Source organism: Mustela putorius, unplaced genomic scaffold (assembly GCF_011764305.1).
Source record: "Mustela putorius furo isolate JIRA1106 unplaced genomic scaffold, ASM1176430v1.1 tig00004007_pilon_pilon_pilon, whole genome shotgun sequence".
Classification (NCBI taxonomy): Eukaryota; Metazoa; Chordata; class Mammalia; order Carnivora; family Mustelidae; genus Mustela; species Mustela putorius.
The window spans coordinates 14,382,898-14,394,758 of record NW_025422145.1 but is presented as its reverse complement, the minus strand read 5'-3'; the positions used below and the strand labels follow the sequence as shown (position 1 = coordinate 14,394,758).

The 11,861-nt window shown below is 58.7% G+C and overlaps 1 protein-coding gene across 2 annotated transcripts; it reads right to left on the bottom strand.

Annotated features, from left to right (window-relative positions):
- Positions 1–3,176: 3,176 nt before the first annotated feature.
- PTX4 (pentraxin 4) lies at positions 3,177–10,430 on the bottom strand. 2 transcript variants are annotated; one of them, XM_013055277.2, is made up of 4 exons: positions 7,766–10,430; positions 6,461–7,097; positions 4,432–4,756; positions 3,177–4,087 (listed from the first exon to the last, which is right to left on the bottom strand). In XM_013055277.2, exons 1-4 carry the CDS (start codon positions 7,904–7,906, stop codon positions 4,015–4,017), a joined length of 1,176 nt encoding a protein of 391 aa, XP_012910731.1. In that variant the 5' UTR covers positions 7,907–10,430; the 3' UTR covers positions 3,177–4,014. The 2 variants fall into 2 exon arrangements, with proteins under 2 accessions (XP_012910731.1, XP_004750850.1); XM_004750793.3 differs by having other exon boundaries at positions 3,177–4,756.
- Between the last annotated feature and the right edge of the window lie 1,431 nt (positions 10,431–11,861).

Genomic DNA, 11,861 nt, shown 5'->3' with positions numbered 1-11,861 from the left:
GAGGCCTGCGCACTTGAGGCACAACGGCGGCCGCGCGGGGTCATGCGCGCGGGGGCCTTCTGGGAGTTGTAGTGCCGCGCCCCAGTGCCGTCTGGGGCGGAGGGTGCTCCACCGCCACTCAGGTGACCAGCGGGGACCGGGTCCCCGAGAACGGAGAATGGAGCCGGGATCCGCGAGGACTGGACAGGAGGAAGGGGGAGGAAGGCGGGCAGGCTGTCCCTCCCGGAGCAGGTGGCGGCGCGGGAGGAACGACCGGTCGCAGGCGGGTCCTCCACCGTCCGGGCAGGTCCGCTGCGTGCGGACCCCGTGCGCGGTCTCGGCATCTGCCTGCACGTTACCGACAAGCGGGAAGGGGAAGAAATCATGTCTTCTATAATCATGTAGGATTTTGGAAGCCCCGCGGATGCCCCCCGGAGCCCAGGACAGGCTGAGCACCGCCTGGGCCTCCCGGGGCTTGTGCTGACGAGGACGCGCGGCTCTGGGGCATGGCGTCCCTCACCACCCGGCAATTGCACACACCCTGCTAGGCGGCTGTGCTCCGCCGCGAAGGGCCAGGACCGCCCTCCGTGATGGGGTTGAAGGGACAGGACAGCTGAAGGCTCCCGGCGGCTCCGGCCTCGCTTAGACGACTGGCAGACCTTGGGCGTGCACTGGGCTGGGTGGGGGGATTGCCCGGTTCCCTGCCCAAGGTGAACATTGTCTTGGGGTCACCGCAGGAAAAGTCCTTGTTCTCAGGAGACACGGGGCTTATGCGGGGGGATGGGCTGGGACGGGGCACCTCCACCATCATGGGGACGGGAGCCAGCGACAGAGGGGACCAGATGTGGCCGGGTGCTGACGCGGTCAGGCTAGGCCCAACCTGTATGACCACAATGTGTTCGTCTTGCAACTTCTGTTTTTAGGTATGAAACTTGTCAAAAGAAAATAGTTTATGGGGTGTTTCAGAGGCTCTGAGGCTGAGAAAGGAATAGAGCCCCTCCCCCCACATAACTCGAAATCAGAACGAAAACCAGAATAAGAGAAGTGGGACAGGGTTTTGAATTTTCCCTACAATGACTGTGCAATGCTCTTTTGGAAATTCCGAGAACAACGTTCTTTCCAAAAAGGGTGTTTTCTCATTCGTGTCATCTGGCTTTATCCTCTCGAGTGATGGACCGGGGCAGTGTGACGGCCCCCAGTTGTGGCCTGGCACACCAGCTGTGAGGCTCAGGTGGGCTGGGGCTGGGCATGGATGCCCGACTGGACTGGAGAAGGGGTTCCTGCTGGAGGTCGGGGGGCATCTCTGTGGCCAGTCCCGAAGGCCAAAACTGTCAGACAGATGAGGGGTCTGACTGCACTTGTGGGGGCTGAGTGGTCCTTCTGGAGGATAAACAGGCTGAGGGCATGGGGTGGGGAGGGAGAAGCCAGCCCCAGCTTCTCACCAGGCCCCAGACTCTGTAGCATGAGAAGGGCACCTCAGGGTCATGCTGTCCTTACCTGGAAACACAACAGGCTCAGGTCATTGATAGGGTTTGATGGACCACAGGTGGTCAGGCTTCAGAATGCAAGGTTGGGCAGGGAGGGGGGAAACTGACCCTGTGGGGATGGCCAATTGCTCGAGTTTTGTGTTCAGACTGCCCTGCTTCAAACCGTGCATGGCTTCCCTTGTCTTGCTGGACAGACCAAATTCTCAGTGACCAGAGCTCTCCCTGAAGCTGTCTCAGCCCTGACTCCAAGCCCTTCCCCAGCCCACTCTGTCCTCCTGGAATCCCACTCCCCACAAAGCTTCCCGAGTATGAATGTGGCTTGCTGTCTCTGCCCTATTCCTGCGGCTTTAGGGTCTGTGGACTTGTAGGGGAATGCTGCTATGAATGGTGGGCCATCCTGGGTACCCCAGGTGTTAAAAGTTCCCAGGGGAGGGCCCGGAAATAGTACCCTGTGTGGTCTTTTTATGCTGGGGACCCTGCTGTCCCTTAAGAAAGAGATTACCAGTGTTCCCTAAAGCAGCATGTCATCCCAAGACCTCCGGAGAAAGGCCCAGGGGCCCAGGAAAGAAGAGCCCGAGATGGTCCCTAAAGGTGCATGTGCCCTGGGGAAGTGCAAGGGGAAGCCAAAGTCAGTGATTCAGGGAGCACCCATGGAGCCACCCAGGGGGATTTCGGTCCTAGAATGCCTCCTCTTGATCTTGACTCATGGGGAGGCAGCCACCTCGTCTGAACACCTCACAGCCCCTGATGGCTGGGACCACAGCTCTGCAGAGATGGGAGTGCCCTAGAGGACCCAGGAAGTCCTTATTTGGATAGAGCACTTCCCTCAAGGAGCAGCTTCAGGGCTGAGAGGCCAGGCCAGTCTGGCTGGCGAGGGTGACGTGGGGGAGGGGCTCCTGGGTTGCTCAGTCAGTTAAGCCTGAGATCTGACCATTGGTTTCAGCTCAGGTCATTATCTCAGGGTCGGGGATTGAGTGCCCCCCACCCCCAATGCATGGGGTGCTCTGCGGTGAGTCAGCTCGGGAGTCTCTTTCTCCCTCAGCCCTTCCCCAAGCTCTCATGCATGCGCACATGCGTGCTCTCTCCCAAACAAATGCATAATAAATCTTTAAAAAAACAAAATTGGGGGAGTTCTCAGGGCATATGCCTGGCTCAGCTGGTGCAGTGTGGGACTCTTGATCCCGAGGTCGTGAGCTGAAGCCCCACATTGGGTGTGGAGATTAGTTAAAAATAAAATCTTTTAAAAATAAAAAAATAAAGCAAGGAGAGTTCTAAGAACCGAGGCTGTTTCTGAACTCGGTGATTCCTTGCCTCTCCCAGCCGTGGTGCCCCCCTTTGCCCGAGCACCCTCTCCTGTCTTCATGGCCTCCTTCCTGATTGTGTGAGCTTGTGTTTGGTTCTCCCATGAGAATCCCCGATACCGTAGGGGTTCCTTTTCATCACACTGAAACGGAAGGCCCTTCTGTCGGCGCCTGATCTTCTAGGGGCCTTGCTTCAGAATTGCAAAAATAAACATTGGCAGGCGGACATCTAGCTGACACCGGCAGGGGTGGGGTGAGGGGTGGGGTGGGAACAGAGAGGGAGGCAGCTCCTCTGCAAACCGGTCTTTATTTGAAAGTTCAGACATGAGTTCCCCACGAGACCCAGAAATTCAAGCCCCAGGCCCCCGCTCAAGGGAAACAGGAACCCATGAATGCACAAGGACTCATGTGAGAGTGCTCGAAGAGCTTTATTCACAAAAGCCAGAGACTGGAAGCAGGTGAATGGAGAGCAGTGTGGGGTCCCGGTCAGGGGGCACCGGAGCTGGGGGGGACAGGAGCGACCACTAACAGGCATGATTTGGGGGGGCATGGAAACACCTTAAAGCTAGGTTGCGGTGATGGGGGCACAGCTCTGTGAATTCACTAACAATCTCTGCACTGGACACACATCCCGGTGGCCTCCTGGCTTCTGCTCCCATAGTACCCCAACGAGGGTGCCTTGAAAGTGCGGCCTGTGATTGCTCCCGTTTGTTTCTGAATCGCTTGAATCACTTGCTCCCTTCACAGACTCCCACAGCGGCACCTTGATGGAGGCCCCGGGGGGGCGACCGGTCAAGTCGCTGGGGCTTCGGGGCAGGCAATGGATTCCTGGTCCTTTTCATGAGGGACATGGCAGCAAGGACCACCCGGGGGCTTTCCAAGCCACCTCGAGAGAGGGCCGTTCAAATGCACCCACCCAGGTACCACGAAAACAGGGCTCTCCGTTGGCAAACCCAGCCCAGACGCGAGGCCCCCACAGAGTCCTGCCCCCCCAGGAGGGAATGACATCACAGCCCGCGGGTCCTCCCACAGCCCCACTGCACCTGTCAGTCCGCTCCCTACCTCCCACATTGCCCTGCTGGGGAATAGTATAAAATCAAGACAGAAAGCGTTTGCTGTGGGGAATGTTAGGCCCACTGTGAGGAATTGTTACCCAGCCACAGACTTTTCACGGTTTCAGAGAAAGATACATTTAAAGCGTCTTGTCCACATCTCAGCTCTGCAAATCCAAACGCCCAGGGTGTCCCTCAGTGGCCCTGGACAGGGCACGTGCACTGGGGTGGCTGGGGAGGGGGTGGCTGAGGGCGGCGGAGGCTGCTCCTGTGGGGACCCAGAGCGCAGGGCCTCAGGGACAGAGCTCCAGGCAGCTGCAGTTCACCTGCTGCACAAACCCGCCTCTCCACTGGGCATCGTCCAGTGTCAGGATGGCGCCCCCTGGGACCTCCCTCCCGGTGGCCAGTTTTGCGACCTCCCCGGGGACCAGCGCCCGGTCCCATATGGCCAGGCCTGCCAGGCTCCCCACAAAGGCCTCAGAGCTGTCAAAGCCACCGCCCACACTGTCTTGCTCCTGGCCCAGCACCAGGGACCCTCCTGCAGGGATCTCATAGCCCGCCCTGAAGTGGGAGCCGGTGGCCGCGAGCCTGCGGTCCACGTGCAGCCAGTACCTGCCCAGGATGGACGTCCAGATGACACACACGTGGTGCCACTGGCCGTCCAGCAGTGGCTGCAGGGGCAGCTCCCTGAAGGCCGGGTCTCCGATCACGAAGTGGATGGCTCCCGGGGCCAGGGATTTCCCGCCGCCGTGCAGCACGAGCTTGTTGTCATTCTCCTCCGTGGCATAGGACAGCAGGGTGCCCAGGCGGCCCGAGGTCGTGCGCACCCAGCTGCAGACGGACAGGGCTCGCAGACCCCACGGGAAGCCGGGGCTGAGGAAGGCGACGTTCTGGGTGGAGGCGTTGGGGAAGACCAGCACGGGGCCCACGTCACAGGCTGGAAACAGAGAGGGGAGTCAGCCCCGGCAGCAAGCGGAGGCAGGGGCTGCAGACCCGGCGGGGCTGCCTCAGCACGAGCCGGGAGGCCGGCCGAGCGGGGTCCCCATGGGCCCCATGGCATGATGGGCCCATCCTGCAGGTGGGGAGACTGGGAGCCAGAGCGGTCTACGCCCCAGTGGGAGTGAGCCTACAGGCACGGCCCCAGCTGCAGGAGCCCCACAGACTCAGGTGCTCCAAATAACATGCACTGAGTATCTTCCATTTCTGGAGGTCAAGGCCAGAGCTGGTCCCTCCGACTAAAGTCATGATGGAGGCAGCTGGCTCCAGGTGGAGGTCCCAGGGAGAATCCTTTCCTGCCCGTCAGCTTCCGGAGAAGCCCCCGCTCCGTGGCTCACGGCCCCTCCTCATCATCAAAGTACCTTCCTCTCACCTCCGTCCCTGTGGTCCCAGCTCCCTCTCTGACCTTCCGGCCTCCCCTGAGAAGACCCTGGTGTTAATCCCAGATCCCCTCCTGTCTCACAATCTGTAATCACAGCTGGAAAGTCCCCTGACCCCCCGAGGGGCTGCATCCACAGGGCCCAGGGGTCAGGATGTGAACGTGTTTGGGGCCACCCCCCTTCAGGTCAGCCTGACAGGGGGGGTCTATGGGGTGGGGTGAGGTCTGGGGTTCCGACTGGCAGGCTGGTGACCTACAGGTCTCACCTGCCACCCCACTGGACCCAAGGATGGAGGGCTCCCAGCCCCAATCTTCCCCTCAGGGGTATCTGTCGTAATCTAGGGCAGGGGGCATCCAGGTGGCTCAGTCGGTTAAGTGTCTAGCTCTTGATTTTGGCTCAGGTCATGTGATCTCAGGACTGTGGGACCGAGCCCTGGGTTGGGCTCTGAGCTCAGCATGTTGTCGGCTTGAGATTCTTGCTCAGCCCCTTCTGCCCCCTTTCTCTCTTTAAAATAACAGTCATCATCATAATAATAACATAGAGCAGGTGCCATTGGGGGTAACTGCCCCCCTGCACACACCTAGGGATATCTGCAGGCATTTTAGTTGTCAGAACTTTGGGGATCCCCATATCTTTCCCAGGGGCCCTGGTGGTCCCTCCGAGGTCAGCTGGTCAGCTCCGTCTTATTGGTGAGGCTGCCAGAGCGACCCAGAGGGAGGGGGACCCTGCTTCCGATTCCTGGGACCCCAGGGCTGGCCAGCCAGACAGAGAAGCAATCCAGTCAAAAACAAGGCAAACATGGACAGGCCTCCAGTGCATAGAGGCTGGGGCCACTGCTCAACCCCACAGCACCCGGGGCAAGGCCGCCCTGCAGTAGTGCCCAAGAAACCCTCTCCTGGGAGATCCGAGACAGCAGAGGGCCGGCTCCGCAGTGGGACCCCGCTCGGCACAAAACACCTCCCCGAGCAGCGGAGGACGTCTTGCTAACCCACCAGCCCTTGTGAGAGCGGTCATAGGAGGGAGTGGGGGACCCCCTGGGCAGCACCCGATGTCTGTGCATGTCTGCTCCAGGGCGCTGGGAAGAGCCTGCAGACAGGCCATCACCTCCCCCATGGCCCCCGTTTCTGTGGGGGGTGCGCAGGGCTGTGAAGTATCCTCTCCCCGCAGCTCGGGGGAGAAGGCTGCTCAGAAGGGACCAGAGGCCTGAGGAGGCACGAGGGAGGAGAGGGGAGGCCGACAGGGTAAGGGCAGGCTGTGGTACTCACTCTCTCCTGGTTTCTCAGGGGGCCACGCCCGCTGGCTGCCAGGGCCAGGGGGTGCCCATGTCCCTTGCGGATGGCCTGCAGAGTCCTGAGGCAGGTCACCGGTCTCAGGTGGTCTGAGCACCTGCCTCCCCCTGTGCTCCGCCGGGGAGCTGGGGCTGGGCAGCCCAGGTGGGGGGAGGGGCTGGGCCGGGGTCAGCGCCGGGGTCGCGGTGCTGGGACCTGCCCCCTGCATCCGGGCCTCGAGAGCATCCAGCCTGGCATCTTGGCCCTGCACAAGGGCCGTGAGGTGAGCCAGCGTGTCCTGCAGGGCTCTCACGGCCGGGGCCAGGCTGGAGAGGGCACCCCTCCGCGCCTCTTGGTCCTCCCTGTCCTGGGTGTGCTGCCTTTCACTCAGGGCAGCCCCCAGGGCCAGCAGCCTGGACTCCACCTTCCGGCTTCTGCGCTGCATCTTCTGCATCCGTGTCCTGAGGTGGCTCAGGTCACCCTGCACGGCAGCATGTGACTGGTTCACAGCCAGGGCCACGGCCTGGGTCTTGCGGGCCAGGCTCTGGAACCGGGCATCGACATCGTACGACAGGTTGTAGTTCCTGGCAAGGTCTTGCAGGTGGGTTAAGGTCACCTCTTGGAACCTCCGGAACTACAGAAAGACACGCAGCAGTCACAGGGGCCTTGGGCCAGAGAGGACGCAGGACAAGCCTTCCCGCTCACGCTTCTTGGTGCCTGTCACCCCCCGGCCGTGCCCCACGCTGACCGGCTCCTCAGGCAGCGGCACCAGGGCTGGGCCGATGACCACACCCAGCCCTGTGGCGGCCTTGCTCAGAGACGCGTGAGACCAGCCCAAAGTCTTTGGGATGCACACTGTGGGGTGAGGGCTTCAGGCTCCCATCTCCCCTACACCCCCCATACCGTGCACGCCTCACCCCTGTGACACTCGGGGTCCTGCCTGAGTGGACGTAGGGCAGGGCGAGCTTCATGAGTGGTTTCTGGGGATCAAAGCGGGCAGTGCCGGCAGAGCTCCCACCCTGATGCCCAGCACGCCCCAGCACCCCTCCAGCGCCCTCTCTTGGGGCATCCCACTCCACCGCCCAGCCCGACTCCCAACCTGTCCTCCACGTCGGTTGGCTTGACTTCCTAGCAGAGCCCAGCAGCCTACTCTATGGGTGCCCCACTGCAGGGGACAGTAGTCACGGATGGAAAGAAGCCTGCGTTTCACGTCTGCATCTCCAGAGCAGGACGCTCACCGTCTGTCGCTGCGTCTGCCATAGAGCTGCACTCACAGCTGTCCCACGTGGTGGGGACACTCACCTGCTCTTCCAGCCTGCGGAGCCGCTCGAGAAATGGCTTCCTTGGCCCTGCAGGGCTGGCTCCCTGCGACAAAGCCCTGTGCAGATGCACCGGCACAAGAATAATGAGGAGAGACAGGGCCTTCCTCCGCGGGCAGCCCATCCTGTCGACGTGGAGAGGAGCCCCCGACTGAAAGGCTGTGCGCTGCTGCCCCCAACCCCCAAGCCAGCCAGTGCGGCGGCTTTCCTTCTCCCACCCTGGCTGGGAGTCAGCTTCCTCCTGCCACCTTAATGAAAAGCATTTGCCCTCCAGTCAGTGAACTCTGGAGAGCTAGAGGTTCCCAAGGACACAAGCTTAAAACAGATGCAAACAGTTTCTCTGGAAGACAATTCTGGGTGCGAGCCCTGGCCTGGCCGGCTCAGAGCCATGCGGAGGTGATTGCTTTAGCAGGGGACACACGCACTCGGCTCCCAAAAACCAGAAGCTGAAGCAGGCTGGGGCCAGGCTGGGGCCAGGGAGCCTCTGGAGCCAAGTCCGCTGTGGGGCCCAGAGTTTGGGCCTTGCACAGAGGGGCCTGTGAAGTCTACCTCTCTCCCTCGGATAAGGCAAAGGAAATGGGGTTGGGGGCCACCTTAAATTATTCTGTGGTAGAGGTTGCATGGTGGGCTGAACGGTGGCCCCCGAAATTGTAGGTCCTCATCCTAACCCTGTGAATCCCCGTGCACCTGCAAAGGTGAGTTTATTTGGGAAGAAGTCCCTTGCAGACGTCATGAAAGGTTTCGAGAGGAGACCATGCTGAATTAGGGGGTCCTTACAAGAGACAGAAAAGACACAGGGGAGAAGGCCGTGGGAAGACCGAGGCAGAGACCGGAGCGCTGCGGGTGCAGGGAGAGCTGGATGAGGCCGGAGCGGTCTTCCCTGGAGCCTTGGGAAGGCGCAGCCTGGGACCTGCTGACCTGGGACCTCCATTGGTTACGGGTCATTGGTTGTGGCCTGGGGACACTGACTCCTTCCCTCCCTTCCCTTGGGCGGCTCTTTCCGCAGCTCCCCCTGCTCTGCCCTTGACCTGTCACTCTCCCAGGCCACAATGGATCCGTGCCTCCCGTGCTGCTCCCCTTGCCCTCTCCTCGGCCCTGGGCTCCTTCACCTTTGTCCTTCTGCTGCCATCGAAGCGGTGCCTGGGGAAGAGGAAACTTGCACGGCTGTCTAACTGACCGCCGTTTATTCTGCTCCCTCCCCGCATCATGGTCCTTGCAGCCAGCCCTGGGATGAGGTCCCCACTGGCCCCACTTCCTTAGGCCACTGGCTGTGCTCAAGTCCCACGGCTGGGCTGGTAACCCGTGACCCCCACAGGGGAGCTGAAAACAGGGTTTTTTTCTTTTGCGCGCCCATGCCCCAATGTCCTAGGGCCCTGCTCCTTCTTCCCCAGGGCTCTGAAAAAGCTTGCATTCACATGGGTGGGCCTAGGACCTGGACCTACGTTTTGGGATCCACCATTCAGCTTATTACAGAGAGCTCTGAGAGGCCAAGGGCATCCAGGGACACTGGGAAGTTGGGGCATGGCACAGGCTTAAGTGAAGGGACTCGTGTGAGTCTGGATAGAGAGCTCCTGGGTCCCCAGAGCCTCTTTGAGCTCCTGCAGCTGGTGAAAGCTCTGTTCACCAGCCCCAGCACCACAGGATGTGGTCAGCTGGCTCTCCCGCGCCCCCCTTCCCCCTGCCATGTGACTGGCCTTGAGGTCCGCCAGGGATGTAATGCACACTGGATTCAGAACTTAGTACAAAAAAGGAATGCAAACCACCTCACCAGTCATCATACTTTATACGGGACTACGTGTTCAAAAGGTAACAATCTGGACTGATTGGGTTACATAAAATATATTTGCTGGGGCGCCTGGCTGGCTCAGTCGGTACAGCGCCTGACTCTTACTCTCAGGATCATGAGTTGAAGCCCCCATTGGGCATGGAGACCACTTTCAATAAAGAAACTGACTTAAAAAGAAAGAGATGAGAAAGATGCTGCATTTTGAATTGCGGGGCGCTGAGGGTTCCACCCACTTCCAGAAAGCAGCAGCCACAGCCAGACACCTGCCCCCAGGTAGGAGGAGGGACTTCTTTAACCCTGGGAAGAAGCAAGAGCCTCCCCCCCCCCCATCTGTCAAAGCAAGTTCCCCTCATCCACATACACAGCTTCTGGCCCTTAACTGTCTCGGGCTTAATATGAAGGCTAAACTAGACATCTCTAGACACAGGGGCCTCTGACAGAAATCTGCCCAAACAGAAACACGCAGAGAGCCAAGGGAAAGCTCTGAAAGATCTTAATTACCACCCCCAGGAAGACTAGAAAAGCTTTGTGTCTGCAAGGCGGAAACGTGGATATTACGAGAAAAGGAATAATAAAAAATGAAGAAGTTGGTCCGGAAGAATGAAAACGAGGATTTTCCAAATAAATAAGTAATTAAATCAGGACAGCTAAAAGGCCAGGCTTAAAAGAATTGCCCAGAAAGTAGGGCAAGAAGACAAAGAGATGAAAAGACAGAGAGAGAGAGAAAGAAAACAAGCCCTTCAAGGTCAATCCAATGAAAAGCGAGTACAGAGAGTGAGACTGAAGAAAATAGGGGGGCGCCTGGGGGGCTCAGTCATTAAGTGTCTGCCTTTGGCTTGGGTCATGATCCCTGGGTCCTGGGATTGAGCTCCACATCGGGTTTTCTGCTGAGCTGGACGCCTGCTTCTCCCTCTCACCCTCCCCCTGCTTGTGTTGCCCCTCTCACTGTGTCTCTCTCTGTCAAATAAATGAGATCTTTTTTAAAAAAAAGATTAAAAAAAAAACTTTAAAAAAAAACTTAAAACTTTTTTTAAAAAAAGATCTTATTTATTTATTTGAGAAAGAGAGAGAGAGTCACAAGCAGGCAGAGAGGCAGGCAGAGAGAGAGGAGGAAGCAGGCTCCCCGCTGAGCAGAGAGCCCGCTGCGGGGCTGGATCCCAGGACCCCGAGATCATGACCTGAGCTGAAGGCAGAGGCTTAACCCACTGAGCCACCCAGGCACCCGAATAAGTAAAATCTTAAAAAAAAAAAAAGAAAAGAAAAGAAAAGAAAAGAAAATGGGAAGATAGTCTGGGAAGGTGTCACAGTCAAGAGCATCTGTCAGTCTCAAGACTGTGTGTCAGAGAGGCCAGGTGTGTCATCAAGTGTCAGAACCCCGTGGATGGAGAGGATTCTAGAAGTGTCTTAGGAGGAAAAACCTGGTCAATGGGAAAGACTAAGACTCTCCTTAGAGAACTAAATGCTGGCCGGCTGCCAAAAACAGAGGGGCGGGGTGTCTGGTTAAACCTCTGCCTTTGCTCATGATTTCAGGTTCCTGGGATTGAGTCCCATGTCAGGCTCCCTGCTTAGTGGGAAGTCTGCTTCTCCCTCTGCCTGCTGCTCCCCCTGCTTGTGTTTTCTCTCTCTGTCAAATAAATAAAATCTTTGTTGGGGCACCTGGGTGGCTCCGTGGGTTAAAGCCTCTGCCTTCGGCTCAAGTCATGATCTCAGAGTCCTGGGATCGAGCCCCCCATTGGGCTCTGCTCTGCAGGGAGCCTGCTTCCCCCTCTCTCTCTGCCTGCCTCTCCGCCTACTTGTGATCTCTGTCAAATAAATAATAGAATCTTAAAAAAAAAAACAAACAAATAAAATCTTTGAAATAAAATAAACACAAAAAAATTCAACCAACCAGCCCAGAGGAACAAACCTTCACATGCCCGAGTGAGTGAAATTTATTTTCACTTAAAATTGTCCATCAGGCTCAAACGTGAACCTGCCTGGCGCAAAGAGCAAACGCACTTTTCACACACGTGAAGGCCGGAGAGGTTTGTGTCCCGCGGCAGGAGGCGCCTAGCAGCTTGACAGGCCTGCTGGAAACACGGGAGTCAAGGTCGAGAGAAGCTGCTGTATGTAGCAAGTGGAGAGCGAGGCTCCAACTCAGGGGCGGTCGGGGCGGAGGCCCGCAGTCCCAGGAAGGCGTCCTCCGGGACTCCGCGCAGCCTGGCCCAGCCCATGTCCCCGCCGTCAGCCCCGCTCCGCCGGGCACTGGGCCAGCGCTCCGACCCGCCCACACCCGGGCTGCACCTGCCGCGCA